General features: G+C 40.8%; 1 protein-coding gene across 5 annotated transcripts in view; it reads left to right on the top strand.

Moving 5' to 3' along the window:
- LOC148336015 (serine/threonine-protein kinase BRSK2-like) overlaps nucleotides 1–13,648 on the top strand; it is a 119,144-nt gene that overhangs the window by 72,160 nt on the left and 33,336 nt on the right. For all 5 annotated transcript variants that reach the window (XM_088295718.1, XM_088295715.1, XM_088295717.1 and 2 more), the window contains exons 4-7: nucleotides 2,004–2,144; nucleotides 4,477–4,593; nucleotides 8,089–8,122; nucleotides 11,900–11,968. In XM_088295718.1, coding sequence (XP_088151844.1) covers nucleotides 2,004–2,144; nucleotides 4,477–4,593; nucleotides 8,089–8,122; nucleotides 11,900–11,968 — 361 coding nt within the window. The remainder of the gene's footprint in view (nucleotides 1–2,003; nucleotides 2,145–4,476; nucleotides 4,594–8,088; nucleotides 8,123–11,899; nucleotides 11,969–13,648) is intronic.

Raw genomic sequence — 13,648 nt, 5'->3', positions numbered from 1 at the left:
CATGGACGGTTGGAGATGCAAACAGTTTGCCATAGAACATTGCACACTCACAAATCAAATGCAACGGCATTTCTAATTATAACAGTGGCAAGTAAACGGGCGAGAAGATCTCCTAATTTGCTCATAAATCAAGATGTGGAGAAAAGGCAACAGCCATCAACGATCACAACTGTCTCTGAGAAAAATGAAATGAATAGCGAAAAATAAAACATTCTAAACACACCCAAACACGGACAGGATTTTCTCTGAAATTTACATTCACTGGTGATTGAGTTTGTTTGTTTTCTCTATCATCCTCTAGTCCAGGGATTCTCAAATAGGCGCGGTGCGACGCGGAGGGGGGGGCAGGGGACCCTGGGGAACATGTTTTTTTCCCCCGCTGTCGTACAGCTGAACGATGCATCGTTTTGGGACCCAAAAAGGCGATCTCAAAAAACGCGAGTTTGAGCTCGGCTCGTCAAAGCTGTTTGTGCCCCTACTTCACGCAGTAGGTCACGCAGTACTGATAAAAAAAAAGCGTCGCCCTGTCGCTCGTTGTCCCGGAAGTGATTCCTTTCGCCACTACTTGAATGCTATCCACCAAGCTATCTTGCGCCGCAGCAGAACGGACTTTATTTGAACTATATGTAAGTCCGCGCACAGCAGCAGCAACAAGATACGTGATGGCAAATAAAGGACTCCGCAAACAAGTAGCGTCCTAAACGAGGAGGCGAGCAAGGAGGCGCCAAGCGTGCTAATCGCTAAAATGAATTGCTTCAATGTATGCCCGACTTTTAACAGAAGTCTGACTCAAACTGCGTTTGGGCGGAGAACCAGCAGCTATGAACAGAAATGTTGTATTGCAAACATTACGTATCTAAACATCAAATAAAAGGAACACGGAAATGGCTGACGTCATCACGACGAAGAGGTTTGATGTCAAACGTATAGTAACAATAAAGAAATTTTAAAAACGTATCATAAACATACTAAAACTGTTGCTGTATGTTATTTATATAGAATTTTTGTTTAAAATCCCCCTGGCTCTTCTTTTTGTCTTTTCTATGTTATGTATGTATCGTTAACTGTGTTTGGTTTGTTAATGTTGATAAAGTTTTTTAAAAAACGTATTGTAAATATTTATCATCTCATCAATATTTGTACAACAGAGTACTAAGTTTTGAGATCCTCACAATAATATCAATCAATTTAGCTTTGTTAAGAGATATTTTATTGACAATCTAACATCAATATACAAAGACAGAAAAGAATTGGTCGTCGGGGTGGCGCGAATCGTTTTTCTTCTTGGTGGAGGGGGGTGTGACAGAAAATAATTGAGAAGCACTGCTCTAGTCTGTTATCTTCTTGGCATTTATAATTGCGACTTTAATTTGAATACCTGTATTTTCTAACCATAATTCAAACAAATATGAACCAATGTTCAAACAAGGACACATGCACGATCAGGGGCGCAAGATGGTCTCCAGATGCATTATCTTGCAGTTGAATGGTATACACATACTTCGCAGATTCCCCCTTACGCCCACATACTTCGCAGATTCCCCCTTACGCCCAAATCTACGTGTTCAAAGTGTCAGAAAATAGCAAATGAAAGAAAATTCCACCCATGCGCACAGACTGTTTTGCACCACACTTGCGATGGCCATGAAAATAAGGCCCATAATGTCTGCAAATTTAGTTTTTGTGTAAAACTCAAGTTTCTGTTGTTCTTCCAATACTATATGGTGGTCTCTGCTCATTAATAAAGTCATCTCCCAACCCTTCAGTTTTAACACTAGACTGAGTCTTTGTTCCATGCAGTGTGTACCACTTGAGATGAAATGAGCCCAATTGCATTCCGTTACAGTGTTGACTTGCAACAAGGTTAACTTGTTTGATGCACTCCTCAATTTTACTGATAGTATTCACACCTGAATAAACAAATTATCAGAGCAATCAAACTTGAGCACATCAAACCTGTCAGTTGAACAATGTTTAAAGTGTATAATCTCTCTTCCTTTCAGGTACCTGGTACTAGAGCATGTGTCTGGCGGGGAGCTGTTTGACTACCTAGTGAAGAAGGGTCGGCTGACGCCTAAAGAAGCACGGAAATTCTTTCGACAGATCATATCAGCCCTGGACTTCTGCCACAGCCACTCCATATGGTGTGTTACTTTGATCATCTAACCCAAGGATGGGCAACTTAAATGCTAGAGGGGGGCACAATTTATCATCAAGGGCAACAAAGTAACACATCCTAACCTCCTAAGAATGTATGACAAAATTGTTATTTCAAATATGAACAAATTACATGCAAAATATGTGCTCTTTATTTATTTTTTTTTTTCAATGCAAGAATAAAAGAGCCTCTGCAATAACCCAACAACAAAGGGTTTTTAAGCAAACAACTAAATAACCACATACTGGATGTAATTTTTCCCAACAGTACATGAAAGTGACCATTCAAGGACTGCACAAAACTGCAGGGAAAAAAAAAGCATTCGGTGCAAGAACTAATTTGCATTTCTTTCACTAAAATCAAGTCACTCAGAATTTTCACATTATTGAGGTAATGTGTTTGTCCTTATATTCCAATTTCACGCCAAAAATATTAGGACTTGTTGTTAGGCCTGTTTTGGTATGTAGGAGTATAAGACCTAGTGTAAGCGCAACAAAGACATGTCTGCCTTCTTGTGGTGATTACTTTGTTTTATTTGACATTTTCCCATTTCTTTTCAGGATCCCCCTCTCCCCACGCTCACAAATCAGTGGCATATTACAGTAAACAGTTCGTACTAACTGGTGCCGAACTAGTTAAAAAATAAAGCGTGGTGTCTACGTCAAACTGTCGCCCGTACTCCCGGAAGTATTTGTGGCTGCTTGAATGCTAGGCGCTACAAATGTATTTAAGTATTGAATTATTTTTTGCTACGCTCTAAGATGTGGCGCAGTGTCATAGACTTTATTTGTATTATAGTCTGTGCACAGCAGCAGCAACGAGCTGCATGAAGCAGATCATCTCCTCCGTGGTGACAAGTAAATGATTCCACAAACAAGTAGCATTTTAACCAATGATGTGAACGAGGCGGTGCTCAGTGTGCTAATGCTAATAATAAATATAAACAAAAATAAATAAGAGTCGGAAAAGACCCCAAATAAGTGCTTCGATGTACACCTGACTTTTGACAGAAGTTTGATCAGAACCGCTGTACTGCTGACAGCCACCAGAACACATGTTGTATTACAGTCAATACATAGCTAGACATAAAATGAGATGACTGCCACATTAGAAATTTAGCAGATGTTCTCAGACTGGAACACATAAACAGCTGACGTCATCATGGCAAAGAGCTTTTATGCGAAACAAGTATTATTATTGTCAATGTTATTTGCACTATTTTGCACTACAGAAGACTAAGTTTTGAGATCTACATAATAATAGGTCTTGATTATATTTGTAATCAATTTAGCTTTGCTGAAAGACTGTTTTTTATTGACATAAAAGTTTCCATTTATGTACAAAGATAATGTACATTAGTACAAAATGTAAAACAGTTTTGGGTTTGAAAAATTAATCTACAGAATTGCACAAATACAGAATTATACTTGACGTCATGTCGTACAGTAGTTCTTGCCTTACTTCAACCAATTCTAACAACTTGAAAAAGGACTGCCACCAAACGTCTTTCCTGTCCTGGCATTTTTACAATTCCAGCTTTTATTGTTTTGAATGGTACAATGGCATTTTCCGTCAAGTTTGTAAATGTCACTGTACATTGTGACAAAAATCGCAAATACAATCAAAATTGCAATATCTGTCAGAAAAATCGCAATACAATTTTCTCCTAAAATTGTTCAGCCCTATCGGACAAATTCCTGTGTAAACGTAAACATGAAAGAAAAGCAGGTTGGCCCTTTGGGTGGGGAATTGAAATAAAAAAAAGAATACAGATGGAACAATAAATACGCAGGTAGTATTTGCAAAGCATGCCTTTGTTGTATATACGTATGTAGAAAATATGGCATATTTTGGAGAGAGTTAAGCCGCGATTAACCCGATTAAAATTTTTAATTGTTTGACAGCTCTAATTTGTACTGATTTCTGATTTTTCAGTATTTCTGAGTCATGCCAACTTCACACATACAACATACAATTTTAAGGGCAGGAACAGGATATGTTACGTACTCACTAGCTACTCAGTAGGTAGCTGGCAATATGCTTTTTGCGGTTTGACAGATTTGTTTAAGAGTGAAACAAACTGTACATACGGTATACTTTCAGGCCTAATATTAACGGAAAAAAATGCTTTATTGTTGTTAACTTCATAAAATGTGTTGCCAATTCACAACAATAGGAAGATGTGGGTCCCAGCGTGAATTTAGGCAGCCTGCATTATTGTGGTTTCTGAACTGAGCACCAACCAGCGGCAAAGCTGTGTCATTTATTCACTTTGAATTTTGCAACCATTTTTTTGTCTGTCATGTCCTCTTGTCCAGCCACCGAGACTTGAAGCCAGAGAATTTGTTATTAGATGAGAAGAACAACATCAGGATAGCAGACTTTGGTATGGCGTCTCTGCAGGTCGGCGAGAGTCTGCTAGAGACAAGCTGTGGGTGAGTGGCTTAAATATATACAGATGCACAAAGGTATTTGAGTTGCTGTTTTAAATATTTCCAATATTTTTATTGACTATGAAGATCATAATCATGAAATATGTAAGTGTTGTAATACTTTCATGAGTGCGCCGCTGCACTGACTGAGAGCATTTCATGCCGACACGCTGCTTATAGAAAGGAAGGCGGACATTACTGACAAGACCATGCAGACGTTAAAGGGTGAAGGGTGAGCATGAAAGACGAAGGAAAGGCACGGCCCCAGTAGGTGCCGATATATTGAGATGGTGCATTGTCCAAAACATTGCTTTGGCTAAGGACCCTAGAAAATGGCACCTCCGAATGGACACAGCTATTAAGTAGAGTTTAAACTGCAAACTATCACTTACACGGGGGGACATGGGAATCAAGCAGCCTTGAGAGAATTAAAGATCAACAAATCCATGTTTGGCAAGCAGATGAAGCAGGAACATGAGCTTCGCCAAGTCAAGTAATGGATTTCTGATCAAAGAACAGAAATACCTACAATCTACTTTGAGTTTCGGCAATACAAGTTTGAACACTACGTGCCACCCACGTAATGACGTGCTGTAAGTGTCTTTGACAAAAGACAAAAAAAACACGAAGAAGAAATTAAGTCATGTCAAATACTGTAGTGCTGTGTCCTACGCTGTTATAAAGTAAATAAAAAAGCACTACAAGACTGCTCAGAGCGACGAAGCTCAATGCTAATATGAATGCTCGTGGAGTTACTCACTTCCTATCACTTCAGCAATCATTAATGCTTACTTAGATATTTGGGCCAGTCAGAGGCACTTCAAATGTTGCCAGGGTTGTGTTGACCTCAGTCAGTGATTCATCAATTCTGAACACAACCATATAGGAGTTGGCAATGTAAAAATGAATTATCGTATTTTTACGGCCAATAGACGCACTGTATAAAAGGGTGCAGCACCAGTTGAGGGTGCTATTTCTGTAGTTAATACTTAGACTGGGGGCGGCGCACTACAAGGCGCATGTTAACATGGTAGGTTGCGCATGCTAGCTCACGCAGGGTGATGACTATTAGTGGCAGCACTTGCGCTCAGACCAATCAGGGATGTCAATGGCAACACATCTAAGAGACTATACCAGGGGAGGGATGTCACTGGTCACCACACTACTAAGAGTCATGGTTTCAAATCAAAACCATAAATATCTCTGAACAGCATACAAGCAAATAATGAAACAAAGAAATAAAATTAACACAAAACATGCATCTCTCATGCCATTCCAATCACCAAAAGAAATAAAAATAACACAAAAACAGTACTGAGGCATTCTGGGAGATTATCACACTGAGGCATTCTGGGAGATTATCAGACTGAGGCATTGTGGGATTTCAACAGTCTTATCAGGTTAGACGAGAGATGTGAGTGGTGTGCTTTGGGTGTGTTTTTTTTTTTTGCAGTCTGTTGTCTAAACCTGTGATATTTCTTGCTTGCAATAACATGAATGATAAGACAGACTACGACATTGTGGACAGCTGCCCTTACGTCCAGCTTTCCCTTGCACCATCACCGAAAAAAACATATTCACATAATGTATTTGTCACACTCAATTTGTAGTATGGATGTCTCAGACTTTGGCGAGCAGGGTGTACTAACATGAACTCTGCAATGCCCCAAAAAGTTAGGCTGAGTGGTCGAGTTCTTCAGCCAATAGAATAGGCGCGTCGCATGACAAGGTGCCCTGTTTGTTTTGGGGGAAAATTGAGACTTTAATGTGTGTCTTATGGTTGTGAAAATATGCTACTTCTGCAAATAGTTGATTGTGATTCTTTCACTCCCGCTCAGGGTTTTGGTTTCCAATTGGAAATTATTTTTTTTATTATTTGTGTGGACAGACTGATTATGTATTTATAATTATTGAGGGATAGTGCACAGGTAAAAAGTGTGATGACTTTTTGATTTCGTATGACAATAAGGAAATTATTAAATGATGCGAAAGGCATGCGAGATGTCGCTCCGAGCTGGAAGAATGAAAACATGCATCGGTGTAATGAGATAACTGAATCGTTCAATTGAACTGCTTCACACTCATTTTTGTTAGCATAAATAAGTGATCGCGTGTTCATTCACAGGAAGCAGCGTTTGGTTAGCACAGAAATTTGATGAGACACTTAAAAGGGAGTCACGCAGTCCGCTTCATTTATTATACAATGAATCTACACAGACAGTGGCCCGATAAGTCATTCCACAAATGTCAGAATAATGACTCCATTTAGCATTGCTTGAAATGATTGTTCAAAAGAATTCTTGTTGAGATTCTCTTTTATTTGTTTTCTTGTTATTTAAGTCAATATTAACATCTGTAAGTCCCCATTAGTATTTTAAGCACATATTGTCCCACATTTTTACTTTCACCTTCACGTCTAAAATTAAAGGTGTAGTCAAACAGGGCAAGTTGTAAATATTGATATATAATATTGTTCGAGCCATTTATGTTTAAAACAAAAACAAAACCGTATTCAAGTTCATCAAACAACTAGCAAATGTTGACAAACATTTTTTCTTCCGTGTGTTCGTGTTTCACTTTAGAGGTAATTTGCAAATGTATTTTTTATGCTTATGGAGAACAAATAAGCTCTAAAATATATTTGGCATTTATATTACAAGCTCCTTTTTCTTGACCAGTCACAACTGTGAGAAACTAATTGCCACACAGCCTTCCATTCTTTTTTGTTGCATTTACTTAAAGTACATTGCATTTATTCTTATTTATGGACGAGTCAAAAAAGTGTTTCTCTTGCCATGTAACTCAAACCAGCAAACTAATATTTTATTACTTTATCGCTTACTTCATTCAGGAATATTGTATTAAGTTGTATTTATCTAACAAGGTTCAGATTCCGGGCGGCACGGTGGCCGACTGGTTAGCACGATGGCCTCACAGTGAGGGACAGCATCGGGCGTGGGTTCGATCCCGGCTCCGGCCATCCTGTGTGGAGTTTGCATGTTCTCCCCGTGCCTGCGTGGGTTATACTCCGGGTACTCCGGCTTCCTCCCACATTCCAAAAACATGCATGGCAGGCCGATTGAACGCTCTAAATTGCCCCAAGGTATGAGTGTAAGTGCGGATGGTTGTTTGTCTTTGTGTGCCCTGCAATTGGCTGGCAACCAGTTCAGGGTGTCCCCCGCCTACTGCCCGAAGATAGCTGGGATAGGCTCCAGCACCCCCCGCGACCCTAGTGAGGAGAAGCGGTACAGAAGATGGATGGGTGGATGGTTCAGATTCCTAATGTTATGTACTATTGTGGTTGGAAAATGTCAAGCTGGGGGTTTGTTCAGTACATTTTTCTATACGCTGGAAGGTTGTGATCTTCAGTCATTTCTTCTTCAGTGTGTTGGCTGCTGGCTGTGTTCCCTTTGACAGAGTATGATGTGTGAGTATGTGTGATATAGTGGACCAGTTTGAGTCCTCTCCAGCTTCAACTCCTCTGTGCCTCTTTTACAGTTCGCCGCACTACGCCTGCCCAGAGGTTATCAGGGTAAGTGCTCTCTCCTTTGCCCCCTCTCTGTTCGCTGTCTTTTATGAAGTAATAGTAGCGGCAACCTCCTGCAGCAGCTGTTACGTCACCGTTGCATCCTCTTGGCATTCACTTTATTCATTTGTTTCTGCCCTACTGGGAGGAAATACACATTATGCCACAGCTGCTATTATATTATTTATGATGCAGTCTGACCATTTTTGACTCTCTTTGTTTTCATGTTTTATACCAGGGCTCGGCAACCTTTTTGAAACTGAAAGCTATACATTTAATACACACTTCTAAAATAACACTTTCATTATCCTATATGTTATTAATAAATTATATTCATGTATGTGAAAACATTGGTCATATTAATGATTTCTCTGTCATGATCCGCGTCGGGCATGACAGGTTTTTGTTATTATTTTTACGTTCATGCTGTCGTGTTGTTGTTTTGGTTTATTTTCAGTCAGCTGAGTAGGGGCGTTTCCCCTCAGCACCTCGTCCTCACCAGCCACGCACCTGCTCATCGTTAACTGTCACACACCTGGTTCCCATCTGCTCACCTGATTACCGGACTATTTAAGCTTCCCATGCCATCAACCCAGTGTCGGGTCATTATCCCGTGTAGCTCCCTGTTGCCCCCATTACGGACTATTTCGACTCCCGCTTTTGATCTCGTTCATGTTCTTGTTCTCGCTTTTTCGCCTCGCTCCCGTTCCTCTGTATTTTGTCCCAGTTTTTGTTATCGCCCTCGCTCAAGTGTAGTCCCGTTTAAGTTGTCTTTGATTGGTGCACCCTGCCCCGTTGGTTTGTCCATGTATCTTTGTTTGCCCTTCGGTTATTGATAAATTAAATTCCCTTTAAGTTCCCCTTATCCCTGCCTCCTCGCCTTTGGGTCCACCCTCCTCCTCGCCGTACGTCGATCGTGACTGCACCTCCTCCTCGCCGTACGGCGATCCTGACATTCTCACAGTCAGAAATGGATAAATATGCGTATGCAACACTTCATTTTAAAAATTACATTAATTTAATAATAATAATAATAATAATAATAATAATAATAATATTCCCTTTATTAGTCCCACAATGGGGAAATTCGAACCCAGGCCTCCTGGGGAGACTGGGTCCTGAACGCGGCGCCTTAGACCACTCGGCCAAATTACTAGGAAATCACAATGTCCCATCACTGCTTAGCTCTTTTGACAACAGGACTGTGGGCATCTCATGTGGTCCTTGTGGGCGACCTAATGCCCATGAGCATCATGTTGGTGAGCCCTTCTTTGTGGATACCCAAACCTTAATAATACATGTAACTTGTGAAACATGTAAATATTAGTTTAATTTAAATTCAAAATTGAAAGATATTTCTACCTTCACACATCTGAATGTATACAAGTTAAACATTGTTCAGTAGTTAAAAGTATGACTGTCAGGATCGCCGGTGGGCGAGGAGGAGGGTGGACCCAAGAGTGCAGGGAAGCCAGGCATAAGGGTAACTTAAAGGGAATTTATTGAAGAAATCAAAACAAGGACAAACAACGTGGCACGGAGCAAAATAACAAAGGCAAACTAAACGTGACTAAACTGGGTCAAGAACTAAGAACAAAACACGACGGGAACGAACTAAGCGGGGCTATGAGACCGGACAGGAACAGGTGACAAGAGCTGGGGGCATGAACGAGAGTGGGAGCGAAAACAAGGCACAAGGACAGTGGCAAATCCTCGGAATCGTGAGCGTGAGCATGGGCATGGGCATGAGCGAGAACGAGAGCAGGGAGCGGCCGTGACAGTCCAAAAGGAGTGGCAGGAGAATGTTCCGACACAGAGCTGTCGGGATGAGGTGTTCAAATAGTCCGTTAATCAGGGGAGCAGATGGGAATCAGGTGTGTGATCGTTAAGGGGGAGCAGGTGCGTGGCTGGTGAGGGCGAGGTGCTGAGGGGAAACGCCCCTACTCGGCTGATCAACACAAAAACAAAGTGCACATGGCAGGGAGGTGACGAAAACAAGAACAAAACCGCATGCACACGAAAACAATAACAAAAAACCCTGTCATGCCCGACGCGGATCATGACAATGACGGTTCAAATTTACATGCCAAGAAGGTTTTTGTTGAAATACATCCATCCATCTTTTTTCCAAGCTGCTCATCCTCACGAGTGTCACGGGCGTGCGAGAGCCTATCCTAGGCATCTTCGGGCAGTAGGCGAGGGACACCCTGAACTGGTTGCAAGCCAATCGTAGGGCACACATCGACGAATAACCATTCACCTAACATGCATGTTTTTGGAATGTGGGAGGAAACCGGAGTACCCGGAGAAACCCCACAACCAATAAAAAACAATTACAACCTGACACACAACTAGGGTCATAGAAAGCAAAATTCAGTGCACATATTGCACTGTTTTTACATTCTACACACTATGTAGAATTCAAAAACAGTGGAAATTGTATTTCTTTTAAATCTTCTAGATGGCAATGTGGGTTTAAAGCAGTGATTCTCAAATAGTGAGGCGATGCGATGCTAAGGGGGGCGCGTGGGACCCTGGGGAACATGTTTTTTTGCATAGTTTTGGGACCAAAAAAGGCGATCTCAGACAACGCGAGTTTGAGCTCGTCAAAACTGTTTGTGCCCCTAGTTCACGCAGTACTGGTTTAAAAAAAGTGTCGCCCTGTCACGCAGTCCTGATTTAAAAAAAAAGGGTCGCCCTGTCACGCAGTACTGATTAAAGAAAAGCGTTGACCCGGAAGTGATTTCTTTCACCGCTATTTAAATGCACCGCGCCAAGCTATCTTGTGTCGCAGCAGAACGGACTTTATTTGAACTATTTGTAAGTCCGCGCACAGCAGAAGCAACATGCTATGTGATGGCAAATAAACGACTCCGCAAACAAGTAGCGTTCTAAACGAGGAGGCGAGCACGTAGGCGCTAATTCGCGAATACGAATTGCTTCGATGTATGCTCGACTTTTAACAGAAGTCTGACTCAAACCGCGTTTGGGCGGAGCGCCAGCAGCTAGGACCAGAAATGTTGCATTTCAACCATTACGTATCTAAACATAAAATAAGACGACGGCTACGTTAGCAATTTAGCCGACGCCCTTAGGCTGGAACATGGAAATGGCTGACGTCATCAAAACGAAGAGGTTCGACGTCAAACGTATTGTAAACATTAAAAAAAATGTATAGTAAACAAAACTGTTGCTATTTGTTATTGATATAGAATTATTGTTTAAAATCCCCCTAGCTCTTTTTGTCTTTTCTATATTATGTACGTATTAATAACTGTTTGGTTTGTTCATGTTAATAAAGTTAAAAAAACTAAACAAAAACGTATGGTAAATATTTATCATCTCATCAATATTTGCACAACGGTGCTGAGTTTGGAGATCCTCACAATAGTTGTTCTCAAAATTACATTTTTTTATCAATTTAGCTTTGTTAAGGGATATTTTATTGACAATCTAAAATTAATATAAAAAGAACATGTACATTAGTACGAAATGTAAAAAAAAAAATGGTGGTGGGGGGGCGCAAATTGTTTTCTTCTTGGTAGGAGGGGCATGACAGGAAATAATTGAGAACCACTGGTTTAAAGCGAGGGGTTTAAGAAATGGCAAGTCAGTGTGCTTTCAGCCCCATGTTGAACAGATAGTGCCATTGGATTAGTTAAAAAATAGAACAAATGGTTCATCAAGCATCATGAAGCTGCTTGCTGCCGGAGAATATTAGTGCCCAGACACAGATGACAATGATTTGTAGCATATTTTTTCCTCTTTAAATCTGTCTACAAGGGGGAGAAGTATGACGGACGAAAAGCAGATGCATGGAGCTGTGGAGTCATCCTTTTTGCACTTTTAGTGGTGAGTAATTTTTGATCCTACTGTTTGGTTTCAGATTCATTTTTTGTTATCAAGTCTTCTCTGTTCTTTTTTTGTTTTCAGAACACATACTACAGTTTTACTGAGTGTATGACACTATTTGATAACTCATCATGAGGCAAAATGTGTCTGCAATTATATTTAATTGTGGTCTCAGCAATTTGCATTATGCGAACTTACAAGGAAATCCTCTCCAATGGAATAACGTATACTGGGTAGCGCAGCGGGCGAATGGTTAGCAAATCCTCCTCAAACTTGGGAGGTTGGGGTCAGAATTCTGACTTGCGTGGGTTTTGTCCAGCTATGCCGACTTACCCCCAGAGTCCAAAAACTTGTTAGGTGAATTGAAGTCTCTTACGTTGTCCTTTGCTTCGAATGTGTGTGTTAGTGCGCGTATGTGTGTGAATGCTTGTTTGTCTGTATGATTGGCTGCCTACCAAATGGACAGAGACGTGTGGTCAGGGTAAGCAAGTGAGGCCCTGACACCCCCTGCTGTCGCTTCCCCTGCATGTGACAAAAATCAAAATAAAGAACTTATTACATTAAATAATGATGCATTTTAGATATTTGGCCAATACTTTATATTGGTTTTCTTTTTCAATGCGATCATCACCAGTGATGTGCGGATTTCAAGTTCAATTAAGGAAGTGAAGAGAAAAATTACACGACTAGGGCTATTGGTGCGAGCACTCACACAAGAGACGGTGTATTTATTTCTACCGCCAATCAACGTGTTTTATCACACACGTCCTGCATATTCTTACGTTCAACAGTCTGTCCAGTTTTAGAGGTTTCCTTGTGCAACACACATGGCTCAAATGACCAGGATCTTTATCAGACCCCTGCAGAACTTGCTGATGAACTGATAATTTGAATCAGGTTTCTTGCAGATGGAAAAGCTCTAAAACTTGCAGAAAAGTGGCCCTTGAGGACCCGAAAATGAGACCCTTAATCTAATATGTTTATTGAAAATGTATGACGAAATTAGTCATGGCCTGAAAATACAATACAATACAATATAACTTTACTTATAGAGCCCATTTCAAAATAGCTGGAGCTGTAACAAAGCACTTTCCATATGGTGTAATAAAAATAAGTGGGAAATTAGAACACAAATTTAAACACAAACACATATACAATATATACCAGAAGAACAGCTGAACAGCGACCATCTCATGTTGACTCGAAAGCTAAAGAATAAAAATGAGTATTCAAAAGAGTTTTAAAAATGGACAGAGAGGGGGCTGGCCTAACATTTAATGGAAGGTTATTCAGTAGGGAAGGACCGGCAACAGAAAAGGTACGATCCCCACTGAGGCTGCGCTTAGTCCTCAGCACCTCCAGCAGCATTTGCTCCAGAGACCTGAGGCAGCAGGCAGGTGCATAGGGGTGGAGGAGCTCAGAGAGGTACGCTTGAGCGAGGCCATTTAAAGATTTGAAGATGAACAGAAGTATCTTGAAGCGAACTCTAAAGTGCACTGGGAGTCAGTGAAGAGAGGCTAAGATTGGGGTGATGTGATCTATCTTCTGAGCGCCAGTTAAAAGGCGAGCGGCAGGCTTTTGGACTAGTTTGGAGGTGCTTTGAGCGAGGACTGGCTGAATCCAAAGTAAAGTGCATTACAGTAATCCAGCCTGAATAAAACAAATGCAATGATTACTTTT

Source organism: Idiotropiscis lumnitzeri, chromosome 5 (genome assembly GCF_059441095.1).
Source record: "Idiotropiscis lumnitzeri isolate Australia: NSW breed Sydney's pygmy pipehorse chromosome 5, RoL_Ilum_1.0, whole genome shotgun sequence".
NCBI classification, from domain to species: domain Eukaryota; kingdom Metazoa; phylum Chordata; class Actinopteri; order Syngnathiformes; family Syngnathidae; genus Idiotropiscis; species Idiotropiscis lumnitzeri.
This window is presented reverse-complemented; position numbering and strand designations above follow the sequence as displayed.